The following is an 18726-nucleotide window of genomic DNA, read 5'->3' as shown; positions in this document are numbered from 1 at the left end:
CCTAGAGCAGCAGGGCTTGAAGTCTTTGCTGTATGCATTGTCTGCAGAGTCCTAAAGGAACTGTCTGTAGGTCCTAAAGGAACAGGGGGAAGGAGAAGGGTGGTGGGTACTGGCCCTGTCCAGATAAGAGGTAGGGAAAATGAACTATGTCCAGAACTGAGCAGGGAGCAGGAGCTCAGATCCGATGGCCCAGGCTGTCCCCCTTGGCAGAGTGGCATTGCTTCAGAACCAGCACCGTTTTTTCAGCTGCTGGCAGGGAGATGGGTTTTTTCTAGTCCATTTCATCATTCCTTTAAATTTAGTCTTCTTTATTTGCGCAAAGGCAGGAGGTGTCATGGGGTCAGAGCACAGGGTTTTCTGTCTCCCCACAGCCTGAGGGCTGGGCCCACGCTGCTGTCCAGGGAGGAGGCAAATAGCATTTCATAATATACTGTGGGATATATATTTATTTTGGACTCTATACTGTAAGTCCATGGAAGTAAATTCCACAACTAGAAGTGGATCAGGTTGAAAAAGCAAACAGAGTTTTAAACCTAAGTTGTTACCAAATTCCCATATCCAACGAACATTTTGAAGAATAAAACTCATTGTTCTCTAGAATTGTCATCTGCGCCAGCCAGCCTCATCACAAATGGCATTTTAGTGAACCAGGCAAGGATTTAAATTATCCAAGAACTTAGGAAAAAGCATTTTAAACTTAAGACCCTTTTAGACAATGAAAACCTGACATGTTGCCATTGAAAACAGTCCAGGGAAAAAGCGATTTCACCTCTTGAGACTTATCACTTACAGGGAAAGATAATGGCATTTCAGGCACCCCAGCTACTGTAGCTTTCAGAGGATGCTCAGATGTCATCTTCACAAATGGATTCTGGATGTGCAGCATCTCGAGTTGATCCTCCAGGCAAGAGAGAGTCTTTGGTCACTGAACAAACTACTTACTAGGAAGCTAAACTTGAGGCTGACTGCAATGCATGGGTACTCTATAAAAATAAGAATGGTGCTTCACAAATAGCTCTAGGAAAAACTTCTAGCGGTATCTGAATACACTGGTATGAGCTGGTATCTTTATTACAAAATATAGTTTCCTGAATCTAGTTTCAAGGATTTTTGTGAGACGACTAGGCTAACCATATAGATATTTTAGTACAATGCAACAGACTCAGTAGAAGGAAATTTTAGGAGCATATTGAATCCCCAGAGTTAGACAACATATTTCATAAGATAGTAATGCTAGTAATAGACAGTGATGCTATTTTAAGCAACCCAAGTTCTCTGCTAATGTATTTCAACCTTGTTCACGTACTTCATTTCAAAAATCTAGTGGTTTTCATGTTTGTTTGGCTTTTTTTTAAATATGGGGGAAAATTATACTGTAGGTCACAGTGCTTCCTCAAGCCAGTTCTCTCACTCTTATGTTCCTGTCAGTTTGTGATGTGATATGAATTAAGCCCTTATACCTCTTCAGCATAGTAGGCTGTAAATTAATAGGTGCAAAGAAAGCAACGGTGTTCTGTGAATTATGCATCGATTTACTGCTTCTGTACTTCTCACTTTATATACTGTCCACAAGCTGGTGTTAAAAGCTTAGTGGTCTCTGTGTCTTTACGACTAACACAGGCCAGAGATTACATTAGTTTCCATGATCACAACCATCAGTTTCTCTGTCTTACCAGGGCTCCCAGCTTCCGTCGTCCATGCTGTATGTTTTGGTGTAGAGGACCTTCATCTGAGCTGTTGGGTGTGTCAGCTTGCAGGAACACAACCTAATTCCTCTAGGTGATTGACTGCTGTTTCCCTCTTAGCACCAATTACACCAAGAGCCCCTGGCTAATCTCCATACAACTTAAACTGTGCTCCAGTGTGCCCAGCACTGCTCATAGATTCAGGCTGAGGGGCCCCGCTAGCAGCCTACCCCTCTAACCTTGCCATGTCAGCCCTCCACTTGTCATGGGCAAGCTTGGTATTATCCCCCTCCCCCTTCCAGTCCAGTTTAAAGTTCTGGAAAATGATTTTTTTCTGGAAGATGAGATTTATCATGTATAAAATCTTTTGAAAACTCATACATGTTCATAGTCAGACAAGAATAATTCTTATTTAAAATAGACATTTAGTTTCTTGTTAAAACAACTTGAATATTTAAATAATTTGCCTTTTGTAAAAAAACACCACCTGAATGATACGAAATGAACAGGTGCAGATCACTGCCAAGCAAATGGTGCTGTAGTTTAAGTTCTAATGTCAGCTGAAACATCCAATAGTGCCAGATCCCAGATCTCCTCCAGCAGCTGGTACAGACTTGCTCCCTTGGTCTGGCAGTTCCTGAAGGTCCTCATCAATTACTTCTACTCTTGCTTTCTCTTCGGCATGCTGGGATGCTTCTGCAGACTGACTGACTTCATTTACCAACTCTGATTTCATCACCTGAAAATTCTTCTGGGAGACCTCTGTGCCTGAAGTTTGGTATGGTGCATTCCTGATTATTTCAAGCTTGATAGTGTTGGCGTGGCAACGGGAAGTCTGCACGAGTATTTGCACCTTAAAAACAATACAAAGGTTATTTTAGTTCTGCTGGTGCTATTTCCTAGTATTTCCTTCAGGTTGAATACTCACCGTAATATGATCAAAAAGGCCTAATGTAACAGATTCTCCAGTGGTGGTAGTGGAAGTAATTCTGTTCTGAAAGCGATAAAGTGATCCAGGCTTCCACTCACAGCTCCCATCACCCTGACAGGAGATGACCAATCCTTCTTTGTTTTTCATACATGCAGCACCTTTGATTCTGTATCTACAAAAAAACCAGGTGAACAGATAGTGGTGAAAATTGTTCAGCTTCCATCAGTTCTCTTAATTTTCAAACCAGAAGAAGGCCAGCTAGGGTTACACAAAAGCAACGTAAACGGGCAAAAACTTCGTCCTGATAATCCTGCCTCAGGGACACCAGTGTACCTTGTCAAAGAAATACCTAGAGTATATGAAAACAGCATGAAGACCATGACTGATATGTTTTGAAAGCAGTGATTCCTTACGTCAAGTGTTGGGTGGAGCCTGGAATGACCAGATGATAGAAGAAGAGCCACATTACAGGTTATTCCAGACAGCACAATGAGGAAAAAAATTTCCAGTAATAGTTACTTAGAGACCAGCATCACACTTGCACTGGAAGGAAGCCCTCCTTGGGGGAGGAGGTGCTGGTTCTTCAACCATGCAGCTAAGCCAAGCCATCCAGAATGCTGGAGACAGGCTACATGAAGCTGGTTTATACTGAAGTTCAGTCTGTGGCCAGGATCAAGCAGTCCCTGGCTGGATGCATGGAAGTGCAGGGTATCCATGTCATGCTTTGCTTTCCCTGACAGCTCCATAGAATGTTTTGCTGATTTTGTCTGTCAGGAGCAGCTGTTCAGAAGGTGCTCTTCGTGTACATAAACGACAGTTTGGCACAAAGGAAAAAAGCGCTCAGGAATGCATGGCTTTGTGATTTGGAAAATCACTTCCTATTGTTGAAAAAAAAGGGTGGAGGGCAGGGGAAGAAAACATTCCAGTCATTGTTCTGCCATAGCAGCTGCTTGGGCAAAATTGTCCTTTTAAAATTTTGAAATCAATCCATACTGTGCAGCACAGTCTCACCATTTCCTCAGAGCAGCTGCTTCTCAGATTCACTGCACAGAAAGGCACTGCTCATGAGTTACAGCAAAAATCCAAACTGCAATCATTGGCCAACTCCAGGCCACACTAGAAACATTTCCTTTCGCAAGGACCAGAGGTGTCCTCATGGCATTCCAGGAACACTTGGGTCTTCTTGTTAAGTTCAGTCCAGTCCAAGCTCTAATCCGCTTACCTTGGTACAAAAACAAGCACCCCATTTGTTCGAATTGAGTAAATAACACCATCTGCTACACAGCGCTCGTCTGTTTGTGGGGTTTTGTCTCTGAAGTACGTGCACTGGAAGAGTTCAGTAGACTGCTTCTGAGCATGCTGGGCTGCCTGCAAGCACCACCACAAAAAGAGAAGACAAAACCACCTGAATAATTATTTCAACAAGCTTGTTTGGCTTTTATTTCCACAGTTTCTTTTTCCCAATTACTTATTCCCTTACCCATCCCCTAGAAAAATTACATCTAACAGGAAATCCAACATGTAGTGCAGGTGAAGCATAGAGTCACCACTCTCAAAAGAAACTTGATATTTAAGTAAAAAAAAGCCCAAAGCACTATAAGTAAAAATGGAGTGATGCTATGTCATCGTGGTACCCAAAAGCCGCAATCATGAATGGTATCCCACTTCACCGGGCAGCCTGCGAACGTAGGGAGATACACACAATGACTATCTTACCCGGTTTCTGTTATTAATGTGTTTGCACAATTCCTGAAGGTCCTTGTTAGTGAATATGTAATCCTTAACATCTCCTTTGCTTTCCTTCAGAGTCGCTGCCATCAAGAGTCTGTGGACAACAATATCAGCATATCTTCTAATTGGAGACGTAAAATGAGTGTATTTATCCAAGGCAAGTCCTACAAATACAAAAGGAAGTGGTGATAAGCAGTCAAAGCAATCAATGGCCCCCCAACAGTTCAGAAATAAGAACAGGAGTAGCATAAAAAAAGAAAAATCAAGTGACGAGATACCATAATGATGAAACTCTTCCTCAGGACAAGAGCCAGTTGAGAAATACAATGCATTGGACATGGCATGAGAGGCCATTGATCGTAGCAGTTTATTTACAATTGGATCCAACGGGTCATTTGCTTTGTCCAGGGACTCAGCCAGTGCTTTGTTAGACCTGTCAAAAAAAAGAGTTTATTCTGAAGCAAATTATGTTATCACTGAGTATAATAACCTATAGTTAAAAGAAGAACAAAAGCACATCAACATTTACTAAATATTTATTTATATAAACATAGGACAAAGTAATTTTGACAAAGTAATTCTGAATTAATTTGAGTTCATTTAAGATGAGCATATTGCACCAAATTAATTTGATTTAAACAAGTACACTACTATTACAGGAAATAAGGTGCAAGGAAGGCTATTACGGAGCTTAACCACTACATATTGACTGAGCAAATTCTTTTGGGAGATGTCTAAAATTACTTAGTTACTGCCATTTGCAGTCCGGCCAGCAGAATGCAGGCAGCCTCTCTTGTTTAGAGCATCATCTCCTGCTTACAGAAAGGCTATGGTAGTTTCTTTAAGAATTGCTACACAGTGCCCATTACCACCAATACTGAGAACTGAAACCCTAATACAGCCAAACAGTTAATTCATAGAATGGTTTGAGTTGGAAGGGACCTGAAAGCCCATCCAGTTCCAACCCCTCCCACTGGATCAGACTGCTCAAGGACCCATGCAACCTGGCCTTGAACACCTCCAGCACTGGGGCATCCACGACTTCCCTGGGCAACCCGTTCCAGTGTTAATTGCTTAAACTTTCATTAAAGTGCTAAAGATAAACAATAAAAGATACCATGTGTCTATGGAGAACCCTTTGGCAGCAGCACATTCTTTAAGTTCATTGAAAAACTCTTGTCGCGGTGGAGGATGCTGACGCAACAGAGCCTGATGAGGAAAGCGTTCCAAGATCTTTTTTGCCACCCAGTGGTTGGCAAGGATCATACACTCTGCTACCGTCTCATGCACCTCCAGTGGCTGACTGGGGATGAGGTCATCAATATTATTTTTATCATCAAGCTGCACTCGGATCTCTACCCCTTCCAGTTCCAGAGCACCACAGCTGTCCCGCTTAGCTCTAATGTGTCGTGCTATATCGGTGAGTTTGGATAGTGCCCAAACCAGTTCATGCAGCTTCTTCTGTGTCATTCTTTCATCCAAGTCTTTCAGTTCCAGGATATCTTCAACAACACTTGTGTCTCCATCTAATAACCCCTGTGCTGCTTCATACGATAGCTTGTACGCTGATCGAATGATGGTTTTTTTGTAGTAGACTTGCAGTGTTTCGTATGACTCTTTTTCTAGTTCCCACAAGACACTTACAGCATACCTTGAAGAGATGATCACAAGTCTATAAATAACTCAGCTTGTTTTAAGCTATCACTTCAAGCATATACAACTGTTACAACATCAGGGGTTTCATTCTGTTTGGTTGTTTTTTTCCACAGGAAAAAATCTTTTTCTTAATGAAACAAACCAGTGCTTAGCAATGCCACCAATTAATGAGCCTGCCTTTTAGTCTTGTGTATCACAACTTAATAAACCAGGACCAACTATGTCTGTTGAGGAAGAGTATACCTCTAAGATATAAGGCCACTTCTATTTCAAAGCATAGCTACACTGCAATAGTTACTTTTATTCAATTTTAATTAGTCAGATGAACATGAACATGTGAACATACTTACACCCTGCACATCCTCACACCAGTCAGTCAACTAACCCTGTAAACTGTAATAAGATGGGGTACCAACATGTTTGAGGAATAGGACAATAGTGAAACCATGGGTGCATGCACTGCAGACTGAAACCATGTGAAAAAAACAAGTGAAGATGCTTTCACCTTTAGGTTGCTGTCTGAATACAAAGCAAATTGCTAAGGGGATGGGTAAACATTACTGGAGGAAGAGATAGTAACTCTGTAATGCTGTATTTCAGCTTTTTGTGACTCCCTATTACTTCGCTTACAAACAGCAATAAATAATTCAAAACACAAGTGCAGAGGCAGTTACTACTCAACATCTTACCTATCGACTCCACTCAGAAGAGAGCACATGTCAGCACTCAGAATGGAGGGCAGCATGTCATAACGACGATCTGCTAAATAATAAGTTGTTGCCCTGAGGAATAAAATAAATTTATGTTCTTCTCACAAGGACTCACTGGTGTGTATCTCCCATGCAGTTTGCAGTGTAAGCACTGCTTCAGTGAAACAAGACACTTAGCATGATTTTAAAAAGTTATTCTTACAGAACACGTGTGCAATACTTAAGTCAAATTATTTAACTAACCACTTGTATAGTATAAGCCTAATTTTGCCTTCCTTGGTGTCTCCACCTGCCATTACAGCCAGACCTAGGGCTGTACAAAACATGCTCAACCAAGAAGAGATCATTTAATGGCTACACTAAACACCTCTGCTGGCTATACAGTTTACACATCTTTACATCTACAAAGAGTACATTTTGTAAAGTGGTTCAACATTTTAAGTTCAAAACAATGGCAAGAAAAAAAAAAAAAGGATAGAATATTTGGCATGTTGAAACACAAGATTGACTATCAAAACTTAAGCCAGCCAAATACTTATGGAATTAAATTAATGTAAGACACAATTGCATTTTGAAGGTGTTCTATGGTCTGTGTGAAGATTTATCCCTCCCAAAATGCAGACAAGTGGTGTGTAAATACTTCAGATCACAAACATTTGAGCATAAAGCAAACAGAAGCAATTAGGGAAAGATACACTCAAATCTGAACTTGGTGGAAAAGAGGAAGTCCATAGCAAAGGGTGAAGCAGTAGTACCCCAGCAGGCCTAGTCATCCAAATAAAAGCAGAATATCATTAGTTACATATTAGGTATAGTAAGCTGTTTCCATGACACAAAGAAGAAAGCCTGGAAGGAAGGAAATGTTCTTTCTCAATGGTTCCTCAGGGCAGCGTCACCAACTTCTAAGCTCCATAAATTTTCCAAATTTTAGAAACTAATTTACCTTGCTCTGGCCTCAACATCAGTGTAAGAATTTGCTGCCACAAAATGGGTCACGTCTGCAATGTGGACACCTAACTCTAGATTTCCGTTAGGCAGAGTTCTAATGGAGAGTGCGTCATCCACATCCTCACATCCTTTTGGGTCAATGCTGAATATCAAGTGCCCCTCTCTTAAGTCAAGGCGGTTTTCTTCCTCCTCTGGATTCACCTTCCATGGATTCTCTGAAGAACTCTGGGGCATTTCACTCATCTGTACAAAAAACCCATACAATTAAATCTTTTCTACAAAAAGAAGCCAACAAATTAGATTTAATTAGCTTTCCCTTTTCTACTCTGTTAATTGGTTTTGTGTACTTATTCATCCTAGACAAACTGTTCTCTCCTTGCATTTTCCAAGTCAGTCAGTTACATTTACTGCACAGCCAGTACGAACAGAATTGAAATGAATGCTACGCCTGTTACCAGCGTATGGTATTATGTAGCTCTGGCAAGAACCAGAAATGGTATTTCATTTATTTAACATCTTCTTCTCCCAATTAATTGTAGGTATAATCAAATTACTTATCTCAGAGCTGGTTCTTCTACTGGCTGAAGACAAAATGATTTAAGCCAATGATTTCAGTAGGTCTGGGATTTTAGGATCAGTACTGTAAACACATACTAAAACCAGTAACATCTTAAAAGTCAACCTCAAATTAGAATTAAGGATTTGTAATAGTCTCTCCATAGCCTTAAAATCACTCTTTACTTGAAAATCTGTATTCTCTATAGAGCCACAGTAGTTCCAGAAAGACAACCTATAAATAATTTTCATCTTTCAAAAATGTGTTGGCAACCAAGACTCTCAGCTGTAAGAGGGTCCCTCTTTGAGAAAAAAAATCCTGAAAATCAACAGAACACAACACAACACACCTAATCACAAAGACAAACCTGGATTTCTGAGAAAGGGGCAATGCAGATGCTGTTCTCCACCAGAATCGCTGCGATTTCTCCTTCAAGATCTCCAATTCTTCCTAGCACTCTCACAAAGTGTCCGTTTGGATATACAGAAGTCGATTCCCAAGAGTCAATGCGCACAACCACTCTGTACTCCTGCAGCAGGACAATTCTGTTAGAACAGCAATCTGCTCCTGACAAGCAATCAATACAAATACTGCTTCAGGGGTAAACAATACTACCCAGAGACAGGCAACTCTGAACACTGCACAGAAAGGAAAAAGGAAGACATAATGAGAAGCATCCAAAGAAATACCGAGAATTGCATTTATTTCCTGATCAAAGATCCCTCTGGGTCATTTTACAGAGACTCTCTACCTTAAAGTATAAAAAAATAAAAGTAAAACCAAACTGTACACAAATATTTTTATAACAGAAAACACACAACTGGAATATACTTCTTGGCTGTGAAGAAAACCTTAACGTTACAAGGCAAAAGCATCTAGGAATGAATATAACCACATATCTTCTTTCTACAGCAGTGGAAGGCTAATCTTCACCATTCATTATTTGTTGAAAAGCTCTCCTCACCACTTTTGTCAACGTTGTATATATACTCATAGATCCACTAAAGCCACAAGCATTACTATGATTTATACCCCTAATATGACCTTTCATACATAAGAAAAAAACCCAAAGCGAGTAGTATATGCATGCTCCAGTTACCTGGTCCATGGCTCAAATTCAGAACTCAAATAAGCTTTATTACCTGAAGCTGAGGCAGTTTTGACAGGAATAGAACACATTCCCTCAAGGCAGGAATTGAGCTACTCTCACAAACATAACTTATTAATAGTTTCACCCATGGTTTTGCCAAGAAAAACATCATTGCAGTGTAAAACACCCACAACATTTTGTAAGAACACAGAATAGAGAAACTCTTCTGTCAAATTACCTGTAATGCTTCAGCTTGCTGTGTACTGATCCAGATTTTGGGAATTCGGTAATCCCAAGGTGTAACAAGAACTTTATGAGCATTTCTGCCCTGGGACTGGCTCTCTTCTTTAGAAGGGAAAGTGACCACGTAATCCCTCCAGTTCTTTTGAATGATTCCAACAACTTTACCTTTTAATACAGAACATTGTTGGCTGTACATTAAAGAGTTAAACAGGATCATGAATGCAAATAAGTGGACGTACAGAAGATCCCTTGTTTTGTAATATGAACTAACGTGTTCAGAAATCTATACTACAACTACTAACAACATACGGTATGGAGACAACAAGTTTGCTATAGATCATCGTTAGCACAGATGGATTTTAACAAGCTTTTATTTAAGCGAAGACTAACTTCACTGTATAGATTTCAGTTGATATGGTACATAAATTAGTTGGAGCGATTCCCACTACTGCCGAAACGTGGCCAATTCTAGTAAAAACATAGAAAACTTTTAATAGGAAAGATCAAAACCAAACAGCATTTTCTAGCAGGAAGAGAATTAACCTCCTGAAACTTTTAACTCTGACCTCAGCAAGATTTCCTGATGTAGCTCTATCTGCAGAGTAATACTTTCAAATAAGACTAAGTTCTCACGATACCCAGGCGTGCCACATTGCAATAAGACCTCCGTACTGAACAAAAAATGTTGCACATTGAACATTATTTGTTATCAAGGAAGTAAAAGGATGCTGAGATTTTACTATATAATCAACAGTGATAGTAGAGGACTTGAGCACACCCTCTGGTTAAATGGTCTGTATTTGAATTGCAGTTTGTCTCTTGTAGAGCTGTGAAACCACAGCATACATTTAGACAGCAAATATTCCAAACTCAGTAACTACAATAACTCAGCTATTACTGAGAATGCAATTAAAGAGAGAAAAAAAAAAAAGGGGGAGGATTATGTAATAGAAAGCATCTAGTGCCCTTCTTGTTGGGCTATTACAATGCTTTCATTTAGGATAAGCACTTCAAATTTCCTATAGTGCAAAAAGTGTGACAAGAACAGAAATCAAGGGGAAGGACTACATAAGGAACAGCTTGGACCAAAGAATTGAGGGGATCTTAATGAAACATCGTATTGTGCCATCTGCTTTACCTGTGGGCATAGGGTCACCAGTGGTTTCTGCAGGTGCTTCATCCTCAGTCTCATTTTAACAGAGGGCAACAGTCCTTCCTTTCCATTCATGTGAAGGGAGTAACTCGACAGCTACCACATCACCGTGGATGGCACGATTTCGAGCTTTGGCCCCATATATAAGGATGTCACTTTGAAGTCCTAAATTTAAAATAAAAAGGAAATATAAACGGCTACAAAATTAAAATCCCTCCACTCTTGGCAGCATTCCGCTGAAATAACAGTAAATTACATTTGCAATATGACTTGTTCCCCAAAGGACTGTTGGCAAGTAATTAATATTACAAGAAAATGAAAACCTTTTCCACCTTTTAAATGTTTTTTAAATGAGATATTAAGCACCTTTTTAAATGAACTCTTGGATAAAAAGCAGCATAGGCTGGGATGAGTTCATTGTTCTCAGGCAGCAGCTTTACAAGCACACAACACAGTTACATTATGGAAACCACTACTGCAAGATTCTGGACAGAGTTCAGAATAAAACAAGCTTAAAAAAGGATTAGTATATTGAACACTGGTTTGACTGCAGGGTCTCTCATAGGAACACTTAAAAGCACTTACTAGTGAAAGCTGGGACAATAAATCTGTGCAAGGATAACGGGGTCTTCCTTCAAAACTGTTTATTGCTAACTCATATCAGAAAGACAATACTGGTGTCCCAATCTGATACACAGGGCATTTTGCCTATTATGTTCACAAGGGGCGGCTTCCTAATCCTGCCAACATCTACACACACACTTATTTCAGTCAAATGAGTACTCAAACGAAGTACTCGACTTCAGAAAAGGTCTGGGGAACCCAGTAGTAGGACAAGAGTCCAGAACATGGCTGAAGGTACTAAGAAAGTGGAAGGGGGACACAAAGGGTACTGCTTTCTCCTGAGGCCCACCGTGTGGGTTAATCTTCAGCCTCCCTTCTAGCCCATGAAAAAAACCCAAACATCACAGTAACCTAGTTTTTATCTTGTTTAATAATGGAACAGCTACATCTATATGGCTACATGGCTTCACGTAAAGAGCGCAGACAGGTTCAAAAAGGCATTGAGTAAATCCTGTCATTGTCTTTTCACCTCTTTCTTTGCTGCCAAATCCTTCAAGTCGAACAAAAGCTTCTAGCTGGGCGCTGTGCTTATTGACATTCAGTGTACCCTGAAAGAAAACAACAAACAATAAACAGAATCAAACAACCACACCTCTAAAGAGCCAACTTTAAAATACTTTTGGTTTTACAGTTCTTTTTAGATAAATTAATAGGTTTTTTTGATATGCAGGTTATTTTGAACAGAACTATTCTGTCTATAGGGGCAGAACGTACAATGCAGAACTTTCACTACTCACTTCTAGAAAGGAATGGTAAGTTCTTTCAAAATGCTTATTTTAATTGTAAGCTGGTAAAGGGCCTTTCATTCAAAGCACAGGGAGTTTAAGATTACTTTTACTAGCTCCCTTAACATGGAATCTGGAGTTATTCCTAGAAGAAAGAAAAAACTCAGTCTTTCTGCTCCTTTTCTGTTCTTGCGTTGCTGCTGAAACTGCCAAGAAATGAACAAAATCCTACCTCTAATTCTTTAAATTACTTTTAAGAGAAGGACACTTGTCCACCAACAGTCCATATTGAAGCCCTGCACAGCCATAAAAACATTAATTGACTTCACTGGCAGAGACCTCTCCGCAAATGACCTAAGAAATGCTTGTGCAGCATTATTTATATTTAAGAATGAGATACAGCTGCTGCTTCGTATAACGACTAGTTTCTCAATTTACAGGTATATGAAATATCAACCTCAGCAAAAATCTACAACAAATCCTAGACCCTCAATAACAAATTCACATTTTTCCTTCTCCAAGAGAAAAAAAAACAAAACAAAATTACGTGTTCACAACATGAAGGAAGTATTTTGAGACTCCTAGTCCCTTCTATTCTTTTACTCTTGCTTTTCGGCTTCCTTTCTCTCTTCCCACTATGGTAATATTTCTTTATCAAATCAGTTTAATGCAGGTAACTAAAGGCACTAAGCACAAAACTGCGTTGTTCCACCAGTGCTCCCTGTAGAGCAAATTACCTGTATATATCTTCCAGATTTGATCCCAGCCTCCAGTATTTCCACAGGTAAGTGCTCAGGATATTCTTTTCCATTGTTTTCTTGGCTTTCACTCTCCTGTTCACGCCGAGCTTGAAGTATAGAGTCAAAAAGCTCATGGGCAGCCTTTAAGTCAGGCCAAAAGTTATCCAAGTAATTTTGTATGCACATATATAAACAAAAATGAAAGCATTGAGCAAAAGCATCTTTTAATAATGCTTCATTTGGAAAGCACATCACAGACAAGAGCTGCCTCACATGCTACACTCAAACAGCATTTCCAAGTGGTAACAATGTCTGCTCTCAACACCACAGATTTGTTCCCATCAAACTAACTAATTTGCCAAGCACAACAAATGAGACATGACTGTTCAGACAGCATCCTAGGACTGCAGATTCACGAACCTTTTCTACCAACATACCCATCGAGGCTACATACTTCTTGTAAAGTGCAGTAGCAGAATCATCAAACTGGCAACCCAGTATCATTTTTACAATTTTTTATGATTTTGAACACTACCTCTGGACCACTTCCCATTGCCTCGCAGCAATTAAAAATATCAAGCATCATCACCATTATATAGCTTTAAGGTAAATCTGTTTGGTCCTGCTTTTATCCAACATCCCTGCACAATTAAACATAATCTCCCCCCTAAGCACATCTCCTGCTAAGTACAGTCATCGGAGATCAACAACTACATGAACAATGATTTATCTTTTCATGCATCGCTGTATCAACACAAAGTGACAGAATAATGCTGGTGGATATTTACCCTACAGCTGTTTATGGACTGCTTGCACTTCAGATTTTGACAGCTGGCTGAAGTAACTGAACATTGTTTATCAATGCCAAATTCTTTAAAAACAAGGAAACCAATGAAAAGGGCTACTAAGAAAGATGACCTCTATCTCCAATGCTGCTGTTTTCCTTTTCAGTTCTCTAGTTTGCCCTCTGTCACATTTTTGACTTTGCTGTCTTTGATAAATGAAGACATGAGTGAGCACTGTAGTTTTCATCAATACAAACACTGAAACAATTGGGCTTTCATGTACTTGCTTCACCACTTTGATGCAGCATAAAGGAAACCTTTTATTTTTCTGGCACGTTACCTTGAAGGAAATCACAAACAATCCTTCTGTTTCATTTCCATACTGCCTGATAGCATCTTCATCTTCTGTTACCATAATAACTGGCATCTGACCCAAGCAGTGATTATAATACCAGACCGCTGCAGTATAAATACTCATAGAAAAGCAAAGATCAAAATAAGATTTCTGGCACGTCCCATTTGCTACTTGCAAGATATCTGCAGGCTTTGTTAAAATGAGATTTTGGTTTAACATGCTTACTTTTGAGATATACGTGAAGTTACATAAACCTTGTATCTGTAAAAAGTTTTATGTGCCATATATGAGCACCAAGACAAAACAAGAAAAGTTTCCTTCCCAACACCTCTGCACGTACCCTAGCTGCAACATAACATATTGCTCCTCTGAATGAGTTTGTAAAAATCAGTTGGAACCGCCAGAACTCCAGTGCTATGGTGCTTGCAGATGCTACATCCAGCAGTCCAATAAGGTGTGCATAATGTATTTATTATGCTAAAGCATTCTTTAAAATGACTGCATGACTTAAAAATTACCCAGCTTCTTTTTTTTAGCATTACTGAATTTATTAAGTAAATTTTTGTCTATTTTCCTAAGAAAACAAGCTGACACTTTCTTACACAAAAAGACAATCTAGACTTTGAATACTGTGAACCCTTCCAGAGCTAAGCACAGCAAGAGTATGAACTCTCATAGAATCACAGAATAATTTGGGTTGGAAGGGACCTTGAAGATCACCTAGTTCCAACCCCCCTGCGATGGGCATGCATCCAGCGCAGGCCAATACTCCTGAACACAGTGTCATAGTGTCACCTGGTCTGCCATTTCTCCATGGATTCTCCCTTCTCTCTTGGCAAATAACAATGCTGGTGGAATTCATTAGCAAACATAGTACAGTCATGACGGGCATCCTTTACTAGACTTCGCAACTTGTTGTACTGCCTGGAATACACAAAAGACAACACTGTTTTAAATCCAGATGAAAATACAGCTGAAAAACTTACAAGTAAAAACTACCACCATGCACATAGAAATGCACTCATCAAATTACACCCGTAATAATAAATAAAAAAAAAGTAATCTGTAAGCAAGTTTTTCCAATTTTGATTATGAATGCTTCATCTTTTAAACATAGTTGTTTTCCAATGAGCCCCACAAAACATACTAAGTGTTTGGGAACTTATTTTGTCACTTCTGGGACAAGAGTAGTTTCTACAAAGGCATTTGTGCTTTAGAAATATAGAAAGACCTGATAGCAAATTGCACTCTTCAATGCCATGGCAATACACAGGTTAACATCTGGTGAGTTCAGCACTGTGTAACTATTAATTTCTCCCCAAAGACAAGTGCTCAGGCATTAACACAGTAAACCAAAACCACGTCCATAATAGACCTGTAGCACATGATACGTCATTACTGCAAAGTCTTCTTAATTCCTGTCCCAGGCCACCCAGTTAGTTAATAATGCTACAGGGTTAATAACGCTCCTGTCAAGGGACAGCTATGACAGACACTGATGACAAAGGATCACAGGCCTTTCCCTTCTCTAAAATTATATTAAGACACTTCAAGGCCCTAGAAACATATTAAACACGGTATATTTGCCAACTTCAGGTTACTGTGCTTAAATATAAGTTTTATGAAGTTACTATCTTTATTTCAATCCAAATGAAAAAAAAGTTATGATAGTATAAATACCTGCGTCCTTTTTGATGTTGCACAGCTTGACATGCTGTTTGCATGAAAATAATACCCTTCATCTCTGGAAACTCGAGAATCTCAAGGTAATCTTGAACAACCTTGCAGTCAGGGACAACATAATGCGTAACATCATCCCATAACAACTTGTCAACTAAAACATAAGTTAGGGTTTAAAGGTTTAAAAGTTGTAATGCTGGTTTCTTAAAAATACTTTCAGATGTCAAGGAATTTGAGTTGTATCCTCAAAGGCACTCATATCTTTTTCTGATGAACAAAATGATGACTACTGTGGTACAATCCTGTGGTATGATCTCCATAATTCAAGACAAAACCTTTTTGCATGCACTGATGCCAAAATTTAGTGCAAATTCTATCCAAATGAGTGAAAAAGATCCCCTTTCATTATGAAAAGGATGTAGCTTAAAGAGTGTAAGTAATAGACCTTTTTTTTTTTTTCTCATCCAAGTGTAAAAAAAGAGACTATATAACTGCCAAAGAAAATCTTTTCAAGGAATTTTCAAAGGGTGCTTCTGTTACACTGCTCCCACAGAGCTCTCTATTTCATGCTATCATCTACAGCTTTGTCTTTACATAAAAGCACACAGAAAAAGGTACCCACGGAGAAAAGCTTTGCTACCGCAAAGAGAAGATGTTCTTGGATCTGAAGTATTAACCATCACAGCTAATATTCTCTAAAGAGATTCCATCCCTTAAGAATACACCATCAAAATACCACAACCAACCAATCACAGAAGACATCTTAAAATGCACATAAAAATTAATGAGTTTAATTGCTTCAGATATTTCAAAGGTTACCCAATAAACTTTTGGCGGGGCGGTGGGGAAATCACATATTTTCTCTCAATGCCTATTTATCGCTTTCAACATTATAAACTCTGAACTGCTGAACTTAGCATAGCGCAGGCAAGTTACATATAATAAAATTATACAGATCTTGACAAGTCAGGTTATTTTCATGTATTTCATAGAAGCTGGCACAGGACAATCTGTCCATTATCTGTGATCACTGGACGCATGAATCCAGCAGGCACAACTCTGCATACAGTAACACAGCCACATCTCACATAATGGATGGTGGCAGGATGCACACACAAAAGCTAGTATTTATTAATAATTCAGAAAAGGATTAAAAGTGAAATGTCACTTCAAGATTTATGTAATCTGCCTGTATTAAGCTATCCTTGCCTAACCCATACACCCAGATCAGAATAACTTCTAAGTACAGCACAGCACACCACAACAAGCATCTGCAGGTGTGATTTATGCAGGCAGTCTCTCACAGTGCATGAAATGAGTTTGCTCAGCACACCGTGCAGAGTCAGGAATGAAAACAAATGCTCACCTCACCTCCGTGTTGCCCAGAATAATTCCAAACGGATGTATCCTGGTACTCATCTCAGCACAATATACATTTAAGACCAGAAGACGGGAAGATCGGCATGGTGAGAGAGGTAAGAGGTTTTTTTTTTTCTCTGTGTGCCTGTAACTTATCCTTGAGGAATTCCCACCCAAACGCAAAATATTAGGGAGCAGTAACTGTCACTAGTCCTGACATCCTGGATAGTGGAGTACGCTACACATCTGCTCTCAACTGCAACAGGCACCAAAACCAGAAATGACACAACTGCAGCACAGAAGAAAAAAAAGAGGTTAAGTTCTAAACTTTTCTTGTAAGCTAGCAAATAACTTAGTTGATTTCAATAGGCTGGATACCATGTTAGTTATATGCCAGTCATGTTCTTGCACCAAATAAATCATGCTTTTTAACACCCCTCTACCCCTTGAAATGCCAAAAGTCACACGATGATGTGTGATGCACCTAACAGCACCACAGCGTGTAAAACCAACATCTTCAGACATCCCAGAGGCTGGCACCCTTCCTGTGCCTGAAATGGCCAGCTATATCACAGGCAATTACATTTAATCACTGAACAGAAATAACTGCTGATGCAGAATTATAATCACTTGACGATAACAACTTGGCTCCACTGTAAGAATACTTAACAGGTAGGTTTATGATTTAATTGACGTTATAGGCCACCACCCTGCAGAAACCAATGCATTTAAAAAAAGGGAAGTATGAAACTCGCAGAATCCTTTATCCCTGCCTGTAACCTGCTCACAGTTAAACTCTGGCACAATCAACTCCGCGGTTCCTTTTTCTCTTCCCTTAACCCCTTGTTTATTCCTGAAGGATTTGGCTCTGCTTTCCCCATATCCCTGCTTTGCTACTCCAAGATCCCCCTCTGCCCAGGTATCCCCTGCAACTAGGGATCCTCCTCTACCCAGGGATCCCCCTTTGCCCAAGGATTCCCCTCTCAGCTCAGGGATCCCCCTCGAAGCCCAGGGATCCCCTGTGACCAGGGATCCCCCTCTCTCAATCCAGGGGTCTTCTCTCTGCCCAAGGATCCCCATTTGCCCAAGGATTGCCCTCTTCGCCCAAGGACCCACCTCCCTCTCCCCAGGGGTTCCCCCCGCCCAAGGATGCCGCCTCCCAGCCCAAGGATTCCTTCCTCCCTCCCACCGTGCCCGGGGTCCCCCCCACGGTGTCCTGGGATCCCCCCGCCCGGGCCCCCCTCACCGCGCGGGCAGGCGGCGGGGCAGCGCGCGCTGCGGCAGGGCACGTCGGGGCGCAGGTAGAGCTCCCACACGAAGCGCACGGCGCGGCCCAGCCCACCCCGCACCTGCAGCACCTTCTCCGTACTCAGCATCGCGGCGCCGCCCGCTGCGCCTGCGCGGGGCGGGGCGGGGAAGAGAGGGGAGGGGCAGGGCGGGGAGGCGAGGGGAGGGGCAGGGCGGGGAGGCGAGGGGCGGGGCGGGGAGAGAGGGGCGGGGCGGGGAGAGAGGGGCGGGGCGGGGAGGAGAGGGGAAGAGCGTCTGTGACTGAAGCTGAAGTAGAGTCCTTTGGAATCTAGGCAGAATGTACCTCTGAGAGCGCGGTTTCTTTCGGTGCTTTTCCAGACACCGTCCGTTCTTTGGAGAGAGCGCCTTGTGCTCGGTGTGGTCTGTGCTGAGCAGAGGTCTCTCTGCAGCCCCCTCTGTTTGCAGCCTCTCCCCATCCCAAAGGCAAGGTCAGGCCGAGCGGCAGCA

The 18726-nt window shown here is 40.8% G+C and overlaps 2 protein-coding genes across 2 annotated transcripts; both read right to left on the bottom strand.

Moving 5' to 3' along the window:
• Positions 1-1053: 1053 nt before the first annotated feature.
• LOC138725473 (DIS3-like exonuclease 1) lies at positions 1054-13654 on the bottom strand. Its single transcript, XM_069866422.1, is given in 14 exon segments — positions 1054-2316; positions 2318-2538; positions 2614-2788; positions 3839-3984; positions 4333-4511; positions 4626-4780; positions 5465-5998; positions 6693-6785; positions 7657-7904; positions 8585-8746; positions 9546-9715; positions 10689-10868; positions 11797-11875; positions 12790-13654. Coding segments are annotated over 14 exon segments (2685 nt in total). The 5' UTR covers positions 13045-13654; the 3' UTR covers positions 1054-2228.
• A 508-nt stretch (positions 13655-14162) lies between these two features.
• Positions 14163-18352, bottom strand: LOC138725474 (DIS3-like exonuclease 1). The gene is made up of 3 exons (XM_069866423.1): positions 18218-18352; positions 15613-15766; positions 14163-14856 (listed from the first exon to the last, which is right to left on the bottom strand). The coding sequence occupies exons 1-3, from the start codon at positions 18345-18347 to the stop codon at positions 14724-14726; spliced, it is 417 nt and encodes a 138-aa protein (XP_069722524.1). The 5' UTR covers positions 18348-18352; the 3' UTR covers positions 14163-14723.
• Between the last annotated feature and the right edge of the window lie 374 nt (positions 18353-18726).

This window comes from Phaenicophaeus curvirostris, chromosome 12, assembly GCF_032191515.1.
Source record: "Phaenicophaeus curvirostris isolate KB17595 chromosome 12, BPBGC_Pcur_1.0, whole genome shotgun sequence".
NCBI classification, from domain to species: Eukaryota; Metazoa; Chordata; class Aves; order Cuculiformes; family Cuculidae; genus Phaenicophaeus; species Phaenicophaeus curvirostris.
This window is presented reverse-complemented; position numbering and strand designations above follow the sequence as displayed.